Here is a 21,111-nt window from a genome sequence, read left to right on the forward strand (position 1 = left end):
ATGTGATGTGATGACTTTTGATTGAAAACGTTTAATACTGCAGTAGATTAATTTTTTCATTGTTATCACTAAACAGATATATAAATGTTTATGAGGTATATATTTATTTTATTTTTGCTGCATTATTTACGTATGAAGTAAGAAAAATACCATTATTCACTTCAAGATCCGCTCCCAAATTCTCATTGGCTGTCCCAAAATAAAATCGGTAAAGGTCAGTAAACTTTAAAGTTTGTGGTAAACTCAGACTTTACTAAATATTTTGGAAAAATTTATGCTCTGAATAATAACATTAGAAACATTTATTTTAAAATGTTCCTGATAACATTGTATGATTTCAATTAAAAAATGAAAATGATATTGTATGATCCAAAAAGAGTTGTACCCCACCCCCAGGAAAAGGCATCATTATTGCAGCAAGAAGTACCTTCAAATTCCTACTTTCCTACTTAGGATACCCTTGCTTGGCTTATCTAAGATAATGATAATTCATGTTTCCCATATATTTTATACTTAGTATAAACAAGAGGCCAATGGGCCACACCGCTCACCTGAGCAACTATGGTCAATTACTCCAACCCAAACAGCTTTAACAAATCAGAAAAATCTGTACAAATTTAGTTTTTTATATTAAGGTTTTGATACATATTCTAAGTTTGAGATTTTTATCCAAAGATTTTCATATGTAAAATATACAGTAAATATTCTGTTCCCCCCTCTCCCATTGTGGTTGTACCCTATCATGACCCCCTGTGATCGTCATCATCAAATTTGAATGTACATTTATATGAATTTACATTTCAGAAAACCTCTCTGGTCAAGTAGTTTTGGAAAAGAAAATTCATAAAAAAAATTTCCTATAAATACTCCCATGGATACCCCTCCCCCATTGTGGCCCCCACCGTACCCCCAGGGGTCATGAAAGGTCATAATAAGATTTAAAGGAAATTGAGAATGCTTCCACATAAGTTTCAACATTCCTGGCCAAAAGGTTCTTGAGAAAAAGATTTTTAAAGATTTTCCCAATATATTACTATGTAAAATTTCAACTCCCATTGAGGCCCCACCCTATCCCTGGGGGTCATGATTTTAACAATATAGAATCTACACTACCTGAGGATGCTTCCACATAAGTTTCAACTTCCCTGGTCAAATGGTTCTTGAGAGTAATATTTTTAAAGAATTACCAAAAAATTTCAATATTTCTTAATTACCTCCCCTTGGTAAAACCGAGGTTTTTGTTTTAATCGAATCGATTCAAAATATTACTAATTCAAGGATATTACATTAATTTTTATCAAAACAGACAGTCATGAGAGCATTTTCTTATATCATATGTAAAGTACATTTGATATTCTTAATTCTTATTATGATCTCTTGAACAACCAGTATGTTTTTTTTTCGGGGGGGGGGGGGGGGTATTAGCAAATAATCTGTTCTGCTTCACATCTGCTAAATTGTGTAGAAATACCAGTATAGCACATTTGTCCATTTTCATTTCTGCTTTTACAGATTATATACATGTCTATTACCTGTGTATATATAAACTATATGTATTAGCAGTGCTTAATAACTCTTTTATTGTTGAGGTCATATTTTGAACAAGTTGAGACCTGCAGTGTTAAAATTGTTACAAAAATTTTTTACACCTTTAGTTTAATAACTAATCGTGTAAAAATACCAGCTAAACACATTTCTTCATTTTCATTACTTTGCTTGATATGTATCAGCAGTGCTCAACTCTTTGTTGTTGTCATATTTTCAATAAATATCCATAATTTCTTTTATTAAAGTTTGGAAAGGTGAAATTTATGTAAGCTCCGGCGTGATTCGAACTCAAGACTTGATTTATAGCTAACTGGGGGTCAAACCCATTCTGCGCTACACTGTTACGCAACAATTTTGCCAAAGAAAAAAAGAAAAAAAAAAAAGCAGAATTATATTCACATTCATTGTTTATTTCAAAAGTACCTTACAATATATGAATGTGTCGATGTATCTATTTTGTAAATGTCCGATATGCACATGGATGCATTCATAACAATGTCAACCCGTGCACGCACGGGTCAAAGTCTAGTATATATATATATATCTTATACCAGACCTGATACAGGCGTGTTGGAGCAGGTGAGACAACCTGTCTCTCGCCCTCATGACCGAGATATCCCTGTATCCATCCATTGTCAAAGAGCTGTCTCGCCCTCAAAGTTACACTTTTTTTCTTAGATATACATGTAGCAGGTTGACTTGTGTCGAGAGTGATCCCGCCTAGGCGGCGGACAAACCGATGCAAATTAAGAGAGACAAACATTAAATATCACAGCAATCTAAAATCCTTTTTTGGTGGTGGTGGGGGGGGGGGGGGGGGGCTGGCAGCAGAAAACATTAGAAATGTTAGACTCTTTAAGATTTTAAAGTATTACATAGAATTTTCAGTTTCTTACTTGCTACAGAAGTGGCAAGTGAGCAAGAGAATTAACACACCTGAACACATCTGAATTGCAGGGTCAAAGATTAACTTAGAACAGGGGGTTAAAAAAGACAAAATTTGTGTGACAAGAGGCCTATGGGCCACATTGCTCACCTGAGCACTTTGGCTAGGAAAAGCAGAAATCAGTTCAGTACTGAAAAGTTTAAATATAAAAATATTGAAGTGATTGGGGGGGGGGGGGGGGGCGGGGGGCGATTTGAACAAACTTGAATCTATACCACCTAAGGATGCTTTTGAATTAATATGACTAATAATGGGTTTGCTGTTCTCAAATGCAAGTCAAACTCTAAGATCGAAGAGGTAAAAAATATTGGTACCTAAAAAGGTCTTGGTACAAGAAATAAACGTCAAGTAAGAAAGACCTAACACCAACCATTCCAAAGTTATGGCCAAGGTTAAAGTTTCTCAAAGTAGGTCAAACTCCAAGGTCAAAAGGTCACAAATGTGCCATTTTCAGATTGTGATCCTTAATCTTTACTGCACATATTTCTCATTTTATAATACTTCTACTTTTCATACTTTTTTCACCACGGCGACACATTAAGAATAAGAGTATTCTGATCAAGAGAACTTGTTCTTACAAATATCTTCGATATTGAATTTACATTTCATTATTTCTTAACAGTTCAACCTAACAAAACAAGGAATTGAAGCTTGGACTACAAATCTGTCTAAGTTAACTCAATCTTGAATGAATTTTGAAATGCATAAAATAATCACTGGTCCCAAGGGCACATGCTCTCTACAAAGCACTAGTCCAAATCCAAATTTTACTGCCACCAGACCAATAGGCCATTAATTATTTATTTTGAGCCCTTGTTTATAAAAAAAATTCAAACTTTTAACAATACGAAATTTTAATACTGACTGTATGCAATTAACTAATACAAAATAAAAGGAGCACTAAAATCTATTAACAATAAAAAAATTAACAATACTGAAAAAAATCTGATATTTTCTTTTGTATAAAACAAAATAATCACAAAGCAATGCTTGAAACATTGGCCTTTAACAAAATTATATCAATCAACCTTTCAATGAATTTTATTGCCTCATCTTTTTAATGCATAGACTAGGATGACCTATAAAATTTACACATATCTGTTCATCTTTCCCATGCATGAACAAACACTTTTCTATCGGATTAACTTGACAAAGTACAAATATTTTGAAGAATAAAAATCTGCCATATCAACATCAAATTCCATGGTTCAATGGTGCCTATTTTCTCTTTGCTTTTTCTTCTTATCTAATCTTTTGATTGTCTTTTCCAATCCTTTTTGTTCCTCCTGTATCTGAATTGCAATATCTTTTAATGCTCTTTGATGATGTTCCTGAAAAAAAGATATTCTAAGCTAACACTGGACTACTGTGGAATCATTAGATTTCTTGGTAGCTAAATTTTTGTGGAATTCGTCGGAACCTCTCATTCTCCAATTAATATCCTCAACGCATTAATAAACTATGGTTTAAAGTCATATTTCCTTCTGTAGGTATAAGAGAATACACGAAATCATGTCCCCACAATTCTGTAAAATTAAAGCAATCCACAAAAATTGGCCCCCATGAATTTTAATGATTCCACAGTAATCCATTTGAATTTAGACCCTTGAAATTTTGTCTCCAACATGTCAAAATAGTAGCAGTGCAATACACATCCTTCAATATGTACTTACAATCATTAACAACAATGAACAATTTTAAGGTATTATCACTATGTCTGAACAGATAAAGTTTTCTCTTGTGCTACACATATCTGTACATTGATAATAATTGTAAACTTTCAAAAAACATTGCATACCAAGTCCTGCTTGGCTTGAGTTTCCTCCCTTTCTCTGGCTTCAATCCTTTCCCTAGCCTTAGCCTGTTGTTCCTGAAGAATAAACATGTACATGTATATACAGGTACATGAATCAACTACATGTACATCTAATTCTTTAAAACTTTCATTATAATTACTATTAAAGTTTACCACACATATTCATTAGTTTGATTTTTTTTTATTTAATACAAATTTTACTTCCTGCAATGGTTTAATAAAAATTTCTTTTTATCTATTTCTAAGTTAGTTCTGCAAAGCAGCATTCATTTGCTCAACCCTCACAAATCGACACACCTGTCTCCTAAGACTTTCTTCGTGTGAGTAATATCGTGGACAGTTGACCCACTTTCTGGTGTGCCCTATCTCTCCACAGTTCCCACACTTAGACTTTGACAGGGCTTCTGATTGAGTTCCCATTAAAGGCTTTTCATCCTCCCCTTGATCTCCACTACTAGAGGAGTGGATTTCACTGGATTTTCTGCTTAGGAAGGTGGATGAAGTCCAATTCCTTGCCCCAGGGTCTATAGAATCTTGAACCATTGAAGAACTGTGACAGAGAGGTGTTTTAACATGTTTGGTTTCCACTAAAAGTAATAAATAATAAATTTGAAATAAATTTTAAACTTTATAACACTGGTGCAATCAAAGGCTAGATTTCCAATGAAGTCATTCACATGGCAATGTATCAGTACATCTGCATATCTCAAAATAATGAGCAGAACAAAAAAATGAATAAGTTATATGTACAATTTTGATATCTGTTCAATGTATATGAGTATATAGAGTATAAACAATATGTTTTTGTTTTTACCAGGACTCCATGGTGATCTGCTCAGTGAGCTAATGCCAGTAAATCCTGATTTTTCCTTTAAGAATCTCTCACTCTGTTCTCGTCTTATCTCTTGAAGCTACAATTGATACAATAATGATTCTGTTTTTGAAAGTGAAACTTCTACTGTAACTCTTCATTACTGTTCAATCTCTTTTTCATCATCTTTAGGTGATGATATAACAAGAATATTTCAGAATAGATACATGATGTAACTGAGGAAGTAAATTATGTATATTCAGATCAAAAACACTTAGAATTTACAAAAGTCACATGGGTCATAATGCTTTCCAAAGTAACATTTTCTTATTAAATCTCATATAGCTAGAATTTTATCTATTTATCAATGTATAGATATACAAGACCTTTCTGTTGTGGCTGTAAACCTCCCTCTCTTCATGATTTAACAGTTTTAATTTACAGTGTACTGAGACTTGATACTGTATCAATTTAATAACTGTAGCCTTGTTCTTAAGAAGTCAGTAGTATTCTCTGTAAAAATCTGTACCTAACTTCTGGGGGCTTGTCAAGCACAAATCCGTACCAACATTGCACAAAGATGTTATTATCAATCAATCAGTCTTTTTTTGAAAAAGATTTCAAAGAATCTTTTCAATGTATCTTTATGAAGAACTTTGGTCAATATTGTGGCTGATAAGTTACTCTTCTTCCTCTTGGGGCCATGATTTGAACAACTTTTATATACACTACATGGGAATATTTATATTCAATATTAATCTTTTTTTTAAAAGCATTTTCAAATGTACACTGACCCCCATTAAGGCCCCAACTTTTTCCTGGGGACTAAGATTAAAACAGAATTGAATCAACACTACATGAGCATGCTTGCACTTTAAAATGACTATACGTGGTCCTGCTCTTCCGTAAGATGTACATTCAATGTAAATTACTGACCCTGTATTCTGGCCCCTTCTAACTCATGTGTCATGTTTAGAACAAATATCTTGTAAGTATACTTGACTATTAATTAACACTAAATTATTAAGTCTCTACTATTCAACAAGAGAAGACTTGCATATATTTTCCTAAATAAATTCATGGGGTCATAGTTTAAACAAATGTAAAACTGCATTTCATCAAGAATCTTTCATATACCCCGGTACTAAGTTTTCAAATGATCTCACCCAATTTTCATAATTTCCTAATTATCTCCCCTTTGAGTGGAGCACTTCATCCAAGGATGTTTTGAAACAATTTTGGTTGAATTGTTCTAGAGAAACATTAAAATTCTGAAAGTTTAGACAACATGACTGACAAACACAGGACAATCTTTGATCAGAACAGCTTACATAAGCCTTTGACTCTCATGGGCTCAAAATGATCTTAATTAATACTTGTTTCAAACTGTCTCCCTTTGACTTCAGATTTTCATTAAACAGGTTCTTTCTCCACGATTCATTTCTAGAAATTTTCTCTTTAGGAGGGCTGTCATTTATTAGAAGACCTTTCCTTTTCTTTGCAGATGAAATTTTCATTCCTTTACAAAAGAAATAAAAAAGCAATTACTGTACATGCTTTAACTTTTGTCATGTGCTGGTCATTTACCCCTAACAATTGTTTGGAAAGTTTACTTTAAAATTCAGGGGACTGGTGGATAAAAGTATGTATAAATACATGTATATATTAAAATCACAATTTTACCTGTTGATCTGTAGTTATCACCTGACTCCAAAAGCTGACGTGCCAGGTCCTCATCTCTCTGAATCTGTTGGTATCTGTCCTCCTGACTCTCCTTCTCAATGCTCTGTAAGCTTCTTACTAACTCCTCATCTTCCACCACTCTAGGATCGTGGGCTCCATCTTTTCTACCAACACTGCTTAGTTTATTCCATTCTTCATTAAGTTGTTTTGCAATTTTCTCATCTTGTAGTAGTAATTCCTTATCCCTCTTTGGTGCAGGACTGTTTAACTCTTCATGCAAACTTTGAGCAATTGCAGCATCAACATCATGAAAATCATCTACAAGTCTCCCACTGCATGCATCATTCACAAACTTTTGGGGGCTTTTAACTTCCTTTTTGATAGATCTTGTCTCCATCTTCACAGGTACATGTTCGTTTCTCTGTTTTGACAGTTCATATTCTTCATCCAGATCCCTTTGTAAACGTTTTGCATATTCTTCATCATCACAAATAACACTATCTTTTAAACTTAACTGACTAGTTTTTTCAATGTGTCCAATGTGAATATTTATATTGATGTTAGATGTTGATCCTTGACTCAAATTAATTCTTTTGACAGTATCTGAGGTGGAGTTACTTCCCTTTTTCAAAGGTGAGACAACCTGAACAGTAATTTGATCCATTTTAACAGGAGATTCTTTTATCCAGTCATATTTAGGTAATTCTTCCTGACTGTCCTCTAGAGTCTGACTGTCCATCACAATTTCTTCATTTTTTATGGTACTCTCTATCAAGTCCACCTTTTCTTGCTTCACTTTCACTGAATGTGGCAAATAATTCTCATCAGATCCTGAAGTATGATGCCTCTTTCCCTGTAATAAATTACAAGGAGATTCATTGTTGTCATTGTATGGAGACAAAGGTGGAAGCACCAAAGCTGTACAGTAAAAATCTTGAGAGTCTCCATCACTGTTCTGATCATGTTTTTCATTAACCTCATCTTTTTGTGTCTTGTCTCTAATTTTCACATTTTCTCCTTCAGAAGTTGATTCTTCTGGGATAGTTTTAGATACTTTGATGGATAAACTAGATTTTTGACTGCTTGTTGGAGAGGGTGGGATGACGTCCAAGTCATCATTTTCAGCCTCTTCAGATTCTGTGATAGGTGTTTTATTTAATATCACAGAATTTTCATTGTTGCTCATTACATCTCCCTTTGATGTTTTTGCATCCACTGTATAGGTATTGCTATCAACCATTTTGTTTTGACTGTTCTGTACCACATTTAGTTGGAAAGGCTCTGGCTCCAGTGTTGATCCATTAGAATGTAGAGAGACAGAAGTCGTTTCAGCCTTGATCACAGTCTCTGGTACAACAAGAGGATCTTCCTCATCCATTTGTTCTTTCTCAATCTGAGTGTCTGGTGCTAAACATCCTCCATTTTTTTCAACTTCTTTCTCAGCAATCATCTGATTAGAGTCTGTTTCTAGATTATTTGATTTTATAAAATCATTTGTCATACATGTGACTGTGTTAAAATCCATATTCTCTGCTGGTTCTTCTTGAGAGTCATCCAATACAATATACCGGTAGTCATTTTCTTTGAAGTCTTTTTCCTTCTGTGTCCCCTTTGAATGATCCACAAAAATTTCTTGAGAGTCCTCTATCTCTATCACATCATTTTCATTTTCTGATATGCAGCCTCCCTCAGTAAGTTGACCAAGGTTACTGTTTGAATGTAAACTGAGTTGGATAGCTAACTCAAGATCCTTATCTCCTTGATCACTGAGACTTAAAACTGGACTTTCTATGGACTGATTTTTGAATGGAGAAAACATAGATTTATCTAATTGTGAAGAAATTGATTTTTTGTCTATTATATGTGGATTTTGCTTTACACTTAATTCAAGAGCTTGCTTCAGAGCCTCATCTTCACTGCTCTCTGCTGTCACCTTCTCATCTCCACAAACAGGTTTATCTATAGGATTGATTTTTCCATATTGTACTTCTGAGTTATCTCTATTCAGGTGAGAAGGCAGCAATTGCTCTCTGTGTTCTGTAGGTTCCTGCTGATCATCATCATGATCACTGTGAATAAGGATATCATCTTTCTCTTCTGTGACAGCTGCTGTTTTCTTACTTAACTCTAAAGCATACTGCAACTCTTCTTGGCTGTCCATATTTAAGTCTGGTTCTAGTGGAATGATGGTTTGTTTGGATTTCATGGAACTAGGTTTAGTATCACACATTACTGGGTCAGTGCTTTCTCTGTTCACAGTTTCACTGGTTCTTTTGTTTGCAGCATCTTCTAGACTGAGCTTTATGGCAAGTTCCAACTCTTCATCCTCCTTTGTTGCTGTTGAGGTCCTTTTCCCTGTCCAAAATATTAGTTATACTTTTTGCACATAAGAATAAAAAGAATTAAACTTCAGCATAGCATATTTCATTAATGGAAATGTTATGATGAACCTATAACACCCCCCCCCCCCCCCTTTACCATAAACCCCTCCTCTTGTTTCTATTACAAGTTGAAACTTGAAGAGATTTTTTCTTCTACAAAAATTTACAATTCTTTACCTGATCTGGTACTTCCTCTAGAGCCTCTTTTTGAAACTGAGGTTGGTGACATATTAGTAGCTGATTGTTGTGCAGTGGATGGCTGTTTTGCTGAGGAAAACAATGCTCTATTTTGTTCTTCAGCATCCTCCTGTTTGCTGAGAGCTAATGCCTTAAAGAGTTAACAGATGTGCCCTGACTGAGTCAAATACAAAATAAAAATGGATGCCCATATGTCATGCAATGACTTCTTCGGACATACAATGCATTTTCTGGTCTTATTTCTTATGCACTCCTTTTTAAAGGGGCTTAGACAGATCTGAAGTATAAAAAACTTATTTTATCTGGAAATTATTGAAACTATGAATTTTGGGACGCGTTTGATTGACACATTTTAGCACTTTCACAAAGTAAACTTTATCCTAAATACTTAAGAAAAGTAGAAGTGTTGTTGTGTATTATTGAAAAATATTAAAACTATAATCCAGAAAATTCAGAGTAAAAATATGAGAAAGCAAAACTAACTCACCAGTATTGTCAGTCCATGCTCATTGATGTGTGCAGAGTTTAACAAATTGAACACACCCGTGAAACTTAAACTGTTTTTGTAAACAGGGAACAAGCTCTGTTTTTGTTAATGTTTACGTTTCATGGGGTGTGTTAATTTGTTAAACTCTGCACACATTGATGTATTTTCACTCTGATGCAAAAGAAACAAATAATGGAAACATTCAAACCCCTTTCTCTCTTTACTCTCTTGATCACAACGAATGTGATCAGAGCATTGCTTGACAATAATATAAAAGGCATACCCCATCTTCAGACTAAATTTACCTGCTGTATCATAAAGTTTTCTGTCTGAGAATCAGAGGCAAACACCAATTTGGGATCTGAAGCAGCATCTGTAGTTTCAGAAGTTGAAGGCAATTCTACACTGGGTTCACCTGGTTCCTTAGAAAACCTTTTTTCTGGGCCTACAAGTAAGAGTGGAGCTGTTTGACTTTATATTGGCATATAAACAAAAGATCATAATTACACATACTGTGGAAACATTTTAATTCGTTAGGGTCAATACTCGTGGGCATGCAAAATTTTGTTGGTTCTTGGAGACATAATCTCATGGGTTAACTCTGAATTCAATGAGGATTCAATGAAATATTTGACAAAATAATTGTTCGTGGAGATGTAAATTTGTGGATGAGGGTGACCAATGAAATCCACAAACATTGGTCACAATCTGAGGACCCAAATGAGTAAAAAAAATTGATGATTCTTGGCCTCTTAGTATCCTAAATATAAAGATACAACTTCAAAATTCAAAAAATAGGTCATGGTTATATGAATGCTCTATCATTTCTCATTCAAAAGTTACCAGCAATGTAGATTTTTTTTTTGAAAAGTAAGTCAAACTTCAAGGTCAAGGGATTAGAAATCTTGGTAAATTTAAAAAGGTACATAGTCAAAGGTAATGCACACGTCAACTACGAACGCCCTGTCTTCTCTCATTATAAAGTTATCACCAACATTTAAATTTTTGAAATGTAGCTTTAAGCTTCAAGCTGAAGGTCATGGTGTCAAAGTATTTTTAGAAATGTCTTGTCACAAGTATATGAACCCCTATCTTCTCTCATTCAAAGGTCATCACCTATGTTAAAAAATTTTGAAAAGTAGGTCAAACTCCAAGGTCATGCATTCAAAAATCACAGTACATTTGAAAAGGTCTTGTCACAGGTAATGTAAATGTGAAATATGAAAACCCTATCTTTTCTCATACATAAGTAATAATGAAGGTTAAAGTTTTTGTTACAGGCAGACTGACAGATAAATGAGATTCAATGCCCCCTTGCTTTCACAAAAGTGGGGGGCAATAAATTGCTTAAAATGTTTTATATTGTGATATGCAGATATGCAGTTTTTGTACCATGATACATTACCATTTTTATGTATTGCAGTATACCGGTATATCGTTATACCCCTAGTACTTGCATAGGGAAAATACATGAAAATAATGTATATACAATTACTTTACATGTACCTTGGTCAGATATAATGATAAGAGTATTTTTTATCTATTTCAAACTGTTCCATTCACTGTAGATTCCAATGTATTCTATTTTACATCAAAGGACACATTACAGAACTCCTCTGTATGCAGTGTTTTAATAGAGATTCCTTAAAACGTGTAAAAATTAATTTGAAAATTAAAATAATAATCTTTGTAGGATTTGCAGTTTAGTAATAAAGAAGCACAAACTGTGAGCAATTTGATGTTTTCCGTACAATATCAATGCAGGAACAGAAAATAAACTAACCATGACCCAATACATGTCCCCTGGACCTCCTATTTCTGTCCTCTTGCTGCCTTGGTCTGTGGTCCTGACCTGGTTGCCCTGGTCTCCTGTTTATGGCTGGTTGACCTCCTGACCTCCAGTCTATCTCCCCCTGAATTCTCTGTCTATCCTCTGGCTTTTCAGTTCTCACTATGTACACTCCAAGGGTAAACTGAAACGCATAAAAATACTGTTCGTTACAAAAACAAAAGACTACAACATGCATGTATGCAAAGTTATGGGTTAATATCTCTATCAGTAATTATGAAATTCAAGAACGTCAAGATACAAAAGTTTACCTGTACATATACATGTTCATATTTTCTCAGTAAATTCTCATATACATAACTTGAAAACCATTGCTTTCAATTCAGACTTGGAGGTTGTAAAAAATAAAACTCACTATAACAATAATGTCACTGGTAGCATCATTACCCATTATATAAAACATGTCAGATGTATATATGTTAGACAAGTCCTGACTCTATCATCAACTTTAATACACAGAAATTGACTCCTATATGAAATAGTACAATATACTCCAGTCTCCTCCTTTTTTTCTTGAACACGAAATTTCATAGTTTTCATGGTTAAGCCCACAAAATTAGGTGATCCACAAAATATAATTTTTTACTAGTAATAGATTATACAATGTAGGTGTCCACAAATTTATATATCAATGAAAATGTGTTTTTGCCTAAACTACGAAATTTGATTCCCACAAAAATAAATGAAGTCACAGTATCTATTACAGCTTCCTATATTATACCTGAAGTCGGAGTTGCCACCATGACATGACATCGTAGTGCAGCATGTTGTGTAACTGAGCAGTTAGGCTTGTGTTTACAATGTCTGCAATAGAGGAATTCTAAAATGTGGAACCAATTTCACATTTTTTTTTTTATAAAGACTTCATCCTGTTTCAAGCCACTGACAATTAATTTCACATGTAACACACCTGATATTCTGTTTGGATTTCCACAAGCCTCATTTAAACATTTGTTCAACATTGTCTGCCTCCCCTAATCAATCAGATTTGCAATTTTTTATGTGTATTGTCAGGTGTTGCAAAAAAGTAGTAAATTCGATTTTCTGTTCTCTAGAATTATACAACTTAAAATGTTGTTACCTTATTGTAAGCCTCTAAACCATGAATGTTAATAACATGTCTTTCTGCAAGTCCTAGGTCCTTTTTACATAACTCAGTAAGAGAAATCGCATTGACACTGTCTCTGGAAACAGATTTCCAATTATTCAAACATTTCTGCATGTAGTAAGTGCATCAAATTTTAAGCTCTCTTGAAAATACATTTAACTAAATCAATTCAGTACCATAGCATAGGTCTGGGAAATAAAATAGAAAAAAAATTCAGTACCATACTTATATTAACCCTTCTCTTCTGCTAGGAATATTAAAGTTTTCAGCCTTGACAAGTCACCTAAAGATTCCATCAATAAAGTGTTCAGCCTCCCATGTTCTCCAGTCCATCCGTCTGTAGTCTGTCCTGGTCAGGGTAGAAATGCGGCTCTGTCCACTTGTTCTCTTTGTAAATTCAGCATAGGTCATTCCTTGTCCAGTCAACTGGCCTAATGAAACAAATGACTCCTATAACTACAATGTATTTTGTTTTATTACCAATTAGATCTTAAATTTACAGAATTGTCTATAATACATGTATATGTTCCAGTAGTTTTCAATCTATCATCCAAAATTGATGAATATAAATGAAATTAAAGTTTAAACACACACAAGTACTATAATATTGAATAGTATGCTACATGTGAAAATCAGTAACCTGTCACTACACAAACCTTTCCTTTGTGCCTCAGATGCTAGTGCTGTAGCCCACAATAACCATATAGCTGATTTGTACCAGGAAGCTGTGTAATTTATGTAGAATCCATTATCCAGAAAAATCTTCTCAAGTAAATCCTACATATGAATTTATGATGAATAAACACCATTTAACTTGTACTGGATACATATAAAAGGAAGTTCATGTATATATATATGTCATACAATCAGAAATAAAAATAAAATTCAGATACTTTTATGCAACTTACCAGGTATCTTGTTCAATTCAATCATCAAATATTATACAAATATTGTATGTAGAGGTAAACATTGAAAATATTCATTCCAAGAAAAATACTGTCAACTCAGGCACAGCCAAGGTTTTATATTGGTTTTCTTGGGGTAAAAATTTTCAATGTTACCCTCAACAACATGAAATATCTATTATATAAATGTTTCATATGAATACATAAAGCAGTGAACCTTGCCCACATAAATTCTGCGCAGTCAACATTTTTTGAATATCAACCCTCATCAAGCAATGTCGACTGTTGCTACGTTCTACCATGCTGGAGGTTGTGGTTTCATCATTCAGATGGTAATAGTGTGACAAATGTTCCTCAACAAATCATTTAACTAATTTACATGAAAATGTAATATATACTTATATATATTGAAACATATGGTAGTTCAAAATGGCTAAGCAGCCTAAGCTATTTTTGCACTAAATGCATGTACCGGTACATATATATCTGTTTTGATATACATGTAATTATATACATGTATCCCTACAAACCAAGAAACCTACATGTTTACTTCTTATTTCTTGCAAAATTGGACTCAAAAGACACTGATATGCAACAATGTTAGCTATTGATATCGTCAATGGTAAACACTCCAATAATGAGTATGACATCAGTGGCCCCACATCACAATATTGATAACTAAATCATGAACACCGGACTTCTATAAACTCATGTCAGTACTGTACCTTTAGATTCTTTTGCTGCTCAGCAGATGGTTTGTATCTCCCACTATTTATAGAACCCTCCATCAGGTAGAAACACTTCTCCACTCCACTGTTCTAGAGACAAATATACATGTATGTAACTTACATTGGTTCTGAGAGAAGCACAAGAATAGAAGAATAAAAATTTCTATATAATCTAGCCAAAAATTAGTACCTTACCAGCATATGATTGACTTGTTTCTGAAATCTTTTAGTCCTCATACTGTCCTTAAAATCTTCCCAGCTCTTTCTCTCAACAAGGAAAGGTAATACCTTGAAAACAAATTCTAGACAGTGCATCAAGATTCTGAATATTATATTTATAGAGGTTTGTGAAGAAAAGTTATCAGATGGCCTGAATTAAAAACAACTTTTTAGATTTACAAACCTTTTCAATGGTAGGTTGCTGCTGAGTGTACTTTAAGGTGGGGCTAGCCATAGGAGGGGTCAGAATCCACAGATAATCCCCTGCCCCTAGATGTCTAAACTGTACATCCACCCCTCTCTCTGTGGCAATCTGGAGGAACCTGTCCTTATCTCTCTCCTGCTCATCAATTATAAGACAAATCTTCCTTGTCCCACACACAGTGCTACGAGTAATTTCATTTGTTGTTATTCCAAAAAAATCTTTAGAATTAATCTAATATCCTTTTTATGATATTTATTTCAAAATTTTCAATTACTCTATTGCCTGTGGAACATGAGGAACTTTATTTGATTTCAGGAATCTTTGTACACTCTGCTGAAATTCATAAAGCTGCCCTGCTAGCTCTTCTCCTGTCTCTGTCAATGCATACCTAGAAAATAATACAAACTTTTATACATGTATATAGAATATTAAAATATCTCGTCTGGGTTAAAAGATAGAAAAGTACTGGTCCACATCGACTTAAAAAGGCTATGGTCATGTGGGTCATGATTATGCATTACAAATATTGTCTCATGACAACCTACATGTCAAATATCCTAAGCCAATATTATTTTTTTTTTAGAAATATGGAAGAGACATGACTATGAGAAGATGAGCTTATTGCAAAAACTATGATTCTGGGTTTACACCCCATCCCCCTCATCAAAGGGAAGACAATAATCTTCAAAGAGAAGAAATTTTTATGATTTTGTGTCATTGTCTTTGAGAAATATACAGTGGCGCCGCGTTTATCCGGACGCTTCACCATCCGGACGATATTTTTTGGGAACCGATTTTTTCCACATTATTTTGTCTCATTAATCCGGAAATTTGCGTTCCATATCCGGACGGTCAATTTCTACTACAAAACATAATAGTTCATTGAAAAATGACCCGTTTATCCTGACGGTAATTTTTCAAGAAACGACATTTTCGCACTTATCTTGCATTCGTGTTAATTGTTGTAAAAACATTGGCCATGCAGTCAGTATGAAGGCGGCCAAAGGCAGTTACCTACAAACAATAGCGTCTATAATTAGCGTGTGTTTACTCCAATTCAATCACACGTTTATCTTTATTATGAAGCTCAAAGAATTTAGCTGACACTGTGCTTTAATTAAATAATAATCCGTTCAAAATCATATTCAAAACTGTATATACATCGGGAGAATTTTGGAGAGTTGTAAATAAAATGAACAATAAATAACGAGCGATTTCGTAATGCTCTTTATCATGTCAATTGCGTTAGTTTAAAATACGATGTTCCATTTCTAAAAAACGTAAATGTATTTGAAACGCGTTTTGAAACGCTTTTTTCCCCACAAGACAGTATAGAAAGGTACATAATTGAAGAAACATATCTATTTAATGTACTACCGTTTACAAACGTCCATTACATATAAGACTGGCGTTACGTACAGAAGTTGATTACGTTTTTCAATGTATTTTTAATGATCGAAATTCAAACTTAGCGTCTGTAGAAAAAAAATTATATTGATAATCATGAAGATGGCTTGTGTTTACGAATGTTTTTAATACTTTGTTCGAGTTAGCTTGCAGTGTTCAGTTAATTTTATAGTAACCCTGTAATGAATATACGGGGGATATACAGGGTTAATTTATATTTGAACATTTTCAATGATGATGCTGAACAGTTCTGTCATATGATATATGAATATGATATATGACAAAATAAAACAACATATTAGATCAAAATTTTCTCAACCCATGAAGTCACATGGAGGTCTCGGCTTAAAATTGCCCATCCATTTTTTTTTTTGGGGGGGGGGGGGTAAATTATATTTTAATATATTTTTTCATTAATCAATTACTGCTTTTAAAACAATTAACCAAAATATAATTTAAAAGTTTTTTTTTCTTTGCTGCCACATTTGAAACAAGAATGTGCATATATATACATGCTTAGAAAGTGTTTTTGAGATGTGATTCAATTATCCGGACAATTCATTTAGCCAGATGATTTCGTTGGGGACAGAGGCGTCCGGATAAACGAGGCGCCACTGTACATGTACCATATAATTGTTCACTACAACAACACTCTATTTCTCTAATACAAACTTTTTTTTTACTTAGATCTATTATTATGGGTTCTGAATAACCAGGGTTCAACCTACACATCTCTCCATGTGTAGATTGAACCTTTGAAACAAACCTAGAGGTATATTTTTTCCAAAGACCAATGATGTTACACCTGACTTACGTTGGGTTTCTTGAATCCTCTCTCTGAACAAGACCTTTTGCCATTAGTATCTTCTCCATACAATCAAATCCCCCACAGTACTGACCTAAAAACAAGAGGCCCATGGGCCACAACGCTCACCTGAGTTATTTTGGCCCTGTTGTTCTTCACCAGACCCCCTCCCTTGTAATACTTATTGCAGCCCCGCCATACCCCCGGGGGCCATGATTTGAATAATTTAGAATCTAAACTACCCAAGGATGCTTCCATATAAGTTTCAGCTTTTCTGGCCTAGTGGTTCTTGAGAAGAAGATTTTTAAAGATTTTGCCTATATATTACAATGTAAAACTTTGATTCCCTATTGTGGCCCCGCCCTACCCCCGGGGGCCATGATTTGAACATTTTAAAATCTACACTACCTAAGGATGCTTCCACATAAGTTTCAACTTTTCTGGCCAAGTGGTTCTTGAGAAGAAGATTTTTAAAGATTTTGCCTATATATTACAATGTAAAACTTTGATTCCCTATTGTGGCCCCGCCCTACCCCCGGGGGCCATGATTTGAACAATTTAGAATCTTTTCTTGATCATCTCCCCTTGTAAGGGGGGTTGGCCCTTCATTTTAACAATTTAAACTCCCCTTCACCCAAGGATGCTCTGTACCAACTTTGGTTAAGATTGGCTCAGTGGTTCTTGAGAAGAAGTTGAAAATGTGAAAAGTTTACAGACGGACAGACAGACAGACAGCTAGACAGACAGATGGACGGACGACGGACAACAGGTGATCAGAAAGCTCACTTGAGCTTTCAGCTCAGGTGAGCTAAAAAACTTGTAAATGTCAATCTTAAATGTCAATCTTAGCTTTATCAACATTCCTATTTTGTGTACAACTATTTTTGTCTGATGCAAAAAATATTTCAGATTTAATATCATCCATTTCCTGAGTTTTGGCACATGTCCATGTATGTGTGTAATTGCATAAAAATATTTCGGTGTAATTACTCTGTAAACACATGTACAATTCCTTAAAATAGTGCATACAGAAAATGTATTTGTATCTGGAAGCAGCTGACATATGTACCTGTTTGTTTGTCCTGTAGATCTGTATCTGTCAGTGGCTGGGCACGGAGTTTTATCTCATCCTCTGTCATACTGAGTACTGGTCTCCTCTCTGTTAGACCACTTAGAATAAAACACAAATATAATGCAGAATTATTGACAAAACAAAGTGAATGAGGCACATTATGTCCATCGACATGCAACAACAATTCATTGGGATGTTTACCTGTATAATCCAAGCAAAATGGAAAATGGAGCCTTAAAAGCCTGTAAAACAAGTAGATAAAACTCTGAATACATTGTTAGTTTCTTATCATGAAAAATGCTACAATTATATAAAAAAAAGTTTTTAGTGATTACTTACATGAGGAATATATGGTTTGGAAACTTTAGGGGCATTACCCACATCTGTAAACAGGAGAAAGTGTCAACATTAAAACATGTTTAAATGAGGTTATTATATTGTAGAGTAAGCTTTCCTATGATTTTTCTGATTTGATTACCTTGAACATTGTGTCTCCTCCTGGCAGCACCTGCATGAATAAGCTGAGAGCATGGGGTGCAGAGGTATAGACCCTGTCCCCCCTGGGCATTCTGACATTCCCCACAATATAGCTCTGCTAAGGTACCTTCACAGTCATCACAGGTCACCTCCTACAAAAACCAAAAGTACTGAAAAGCTCTGAACTTAATTGATAGTCTTGGGTAGGCAGAGTAGTATAGAGTATCATTCTTTTAATCAGAAATCTCAAAATTGAGGCTGAAATCTATCTCCCAAATTAGGGATCACTTATCATTCAATGTAATGTACAGGAGTTTTTGAGAAATACTATCTTCCTTCCTAAATTCTCTTTCAGGAACTATATTTCTACACTGCTGCTTTAACTGCTCTCGTGGATCAGGTCAGCAAAGTAATATGCTACATTGTATTATGAAGAATTATCTAAGAATGACTTTAAAATTTTAAATGTTTTAGCAAATATGAAAGCTTCTTGTTCAATAAACATTGTAATCAGTGTATATGTAACATTAGAGCTCTGTTAGATTACTCAGAGTATGTGTCTTTATAATTTTCATATATATTATATGTACAAAATAAATTTTCGTAAATTATCTCAATTTATTTATTATGACAATCAAATTGTATTCATTGTTTGTATAATAAGGAGAGGATTTATTAAGTTGAAAGAACTTGTATCCAATCCTTTTGTATGTATTATTACAATAAAATATGTTCAATTCAATGACTTGTTATACATGTTTATAATGAGGCCTATACACGGGGGTTATCTGCAAACTCAAAAATGAAAATAAAATTCTGGTGACAAAAAAAGCACTTTATAACCATGCCTAGTATTTTAAAAATATCATCATACATGTACATGTTCATTACATTGTATACAATTTAAAATTTTTTGGGGGAAAGGTACATGTATATTTTCACAATTTATTTCTGATCAAGTTTTTATTATTTGATACTGGTAGCAACAGAGCTTTTTCAGTTAAATGGTTGGTGTTGTACTTTGCTCCTATTAGCCACAGCTCTATTTCTGGGTTGTTTGGACCCCTCTCCACCATTACCACTACCCCTTGCAGCGCTCTTGCCTGCCCCTCCTACATGAGGTCTGTCTTCACCATCATGTGCATCTACAACAAGTTTTCATCATTAATTTGTTTTTGTGCCTAATAATTGATCTGTGAAATAATGGTTTTTATTGAACTATTATAAAGATACTAATTCAGTACTGTAAATGATTTTTTATTCGCAAGAGCTTTATTTACGTGTAATTATACAAGACAGCTTGCTCGCAAAAATTTAATTATCAAGTATATTTTTATTTATTTTTACAACATAACCAGACTTTGTGAAAATTTTGTTTTGCTTATAAATGCTAAATAACTTTCTTGTGAAAATAAAGTGGCATAACAATTGGTGATCTAAAAGTATGTCTGCAATTCTCTTTTAGTTATTCTTATGCATCAAACAATACATTCACCTGCAATATGGTACACACATCATATCTGCAAGTTTAGCTTGAATAAACCTTAAGACAAGACAGTGGGTGATTTTAATGGTGATTTTGACTTTACACCTACAGAAAAACAGATGGATGAGCAGACAACAGAGAGATTGATAGAGAGCAGATTACAAAAACATTTGTCTCCCAGTTTCATTTCTACAGAACTATAAAACTAACACAGAGATAGCACCAGACATTTCATACAAATATTCATCCTCTAATCCAGTTTCTCCTGCAGAGAAGAATAAATGATAAACCTGGTTGCCTGTATCCCAGTTTAGCAGCATATCTGTTGATGAAAGATCCTAGAGGGTCACTACTGCGTCCCACATCCAGGTCAAGGTAATCCTGGTACATCTCTCCCAAGTGGCGCTGTGTGTAGTAAGGGTTCATTGTAGCCCCCTTCTTTTTCAGGTTGTTAAGATATCCCACAAAGTCATCAAGGGTAGGAAAGTGGGGTGGTTGGCTCTGAAACTCACTTCATGAAATAATAATGAAATTGAAATGTAAGTCTGATTCATAACTACAATAACATATTGTATAATCAAATCTTTTAAATCTGTGCACTTTACCTGCAATACTGTCAAAATGCAAATTACTTTTGCAGACATACATGTACAACTTAGTTTAGATTTAGTTGATAGTTATGGGACATTGGCTCATTTTAATTTTGATAAGAATACTTGTTATTCTCTTGGTACATGTAAAGTAAAAATGGGGACAAATTTCACATTGTATTCTATAAGATGTGTGAATCCATTGGTTGATTATGAAGAAAAATACATGTACATGTAAGAGATCATCGGAATCAGTAGCTTTTTTATATACAAACAAAGTGATTATGTCAACATGACTTACTAATGCAAAACAATATCTGATTGCAACTAAACATCATTGAGAGGTTTATCATAACGAAGGGTCTCACTTTCATTATATGTAAAAGACAT

At 34.1% G+C, this 21,111-nt stretch overlaps 1 protein-coding gene across 1 annotated transcript in view; it reads right to left on the reverse strand.

Moving 5' to 3' along the window:
• Window positions 1–3,367: 3,367 nt before the first annotated feature.
• LOC133172537 (uncharacterized) overlaps window positions 3,368–21,111 on the reverse strand; it is a 37,436-nt gene continuing 19,692 nt past the window's right edge. Inside the window, exons 4-28 of the mRNA XM_061307448.1 lie at window positions 20,422–20,642; window positions 19,666–19,790; window positions 18,647–18,797; window positions 18,508–18,551; window positions 18,370–18,410; window positions 18,166–18,266; window positions 17,106–17,190; window positions 15,159–15,272; window positions 14,864–15,065; window positions 14,656–14,748; window positions 14,458–14,550; window positions 13,484–13,604; window positions 13,111–13,258; window positions 12,801–12,903; window positions 12,630–12,693; window positions 12,441–12,523; window positions 11,654–11,843; window positions 10,176–10,315; window positions 9,363–9,513; window positions 6,805–9,159; window positions 6,498–6,640; window positions 5,125–5,221; window positions 4,608–4,897; window positions 4,293–4,364; window positions 3,368–3,825 (exon numbers count right to left, since the gene is read on the reverse strand). Coding sequence (XP_061163432.1) covers window positions 3,703–3,825; window positions 4,293–4,364; window positions 4,608–4,897; window positions 5,125–5,221; window positions 6,498–6,640; window positions 6,805–9,159; window positions 9,363–9,513; window positions 10,176–10,315; window positions 11,654–11,843; window positions 12,441–12,523; window positions 12,630–12,693; window positions 12,801–12,903; window positions 13,111–13,258; window positions 13,484–13,604; window positions 14,458–14,550; window positions 14,656–14,748; window positions 14,864–15,065; window positions 15,159–15,272; window positions 17,106–17,190; window positions 18,166–18,266; window positions 18,370–18,410; window positions 18,508–18,551; window positions 18,647–18,797; window positions 19,666–19,790; window positions 20,422–20,642 — 5,350 coding nt within the window. The 3' untranslated portion in view covers window positions 3,368–3,702. The remainder of the gene's footprint in view (window positions 3,826–4,292; window positions 4,365–4,607; window positions 4,898–5,124; window positions 5,222–6,497; window positions 6,641–6,804; window positions 9,160–9,362; window positions 9,514–10,175; window positions 10,316–11,653; window positions 11,844–12,440; window positions 12,524–12,629; window positions 12,694–12,800; window positions 12,904–13,110; window positions 13,259–13,483; window positions 13,605–14,457; window positions 14,551–14,655; window positions 14,749–14,863; window positions 15,066–15,158; window positions 15,273–17,105; window positions 17,191–18,165; window positions 18,267–18,369; window positions 18,411–18,507; window positions 18,552–18,646; window positions 18,798–19,665; window positions 19,791–20,421; window positions 20,643–21,111) is intronic.

Source organism: Saccostrea echinata, unplaced genomic scaffold, assembly GCF_033153115.1.
Source record: "Saccostrea echinata isolate AGI-Se365-2 ecotype Australia unplaced genomic scaffold, CSIRO_AGI_Sech_v1 ptg000054l, whole genome shotgun sequence".
In the NCBI taxonomy this organism is placed as follows: Eukaryota; Metazoa; Mollusca; class Bivalvia; order Ostreida; family Ostreidae; genus Saccostrea; species Saccostrea echinata.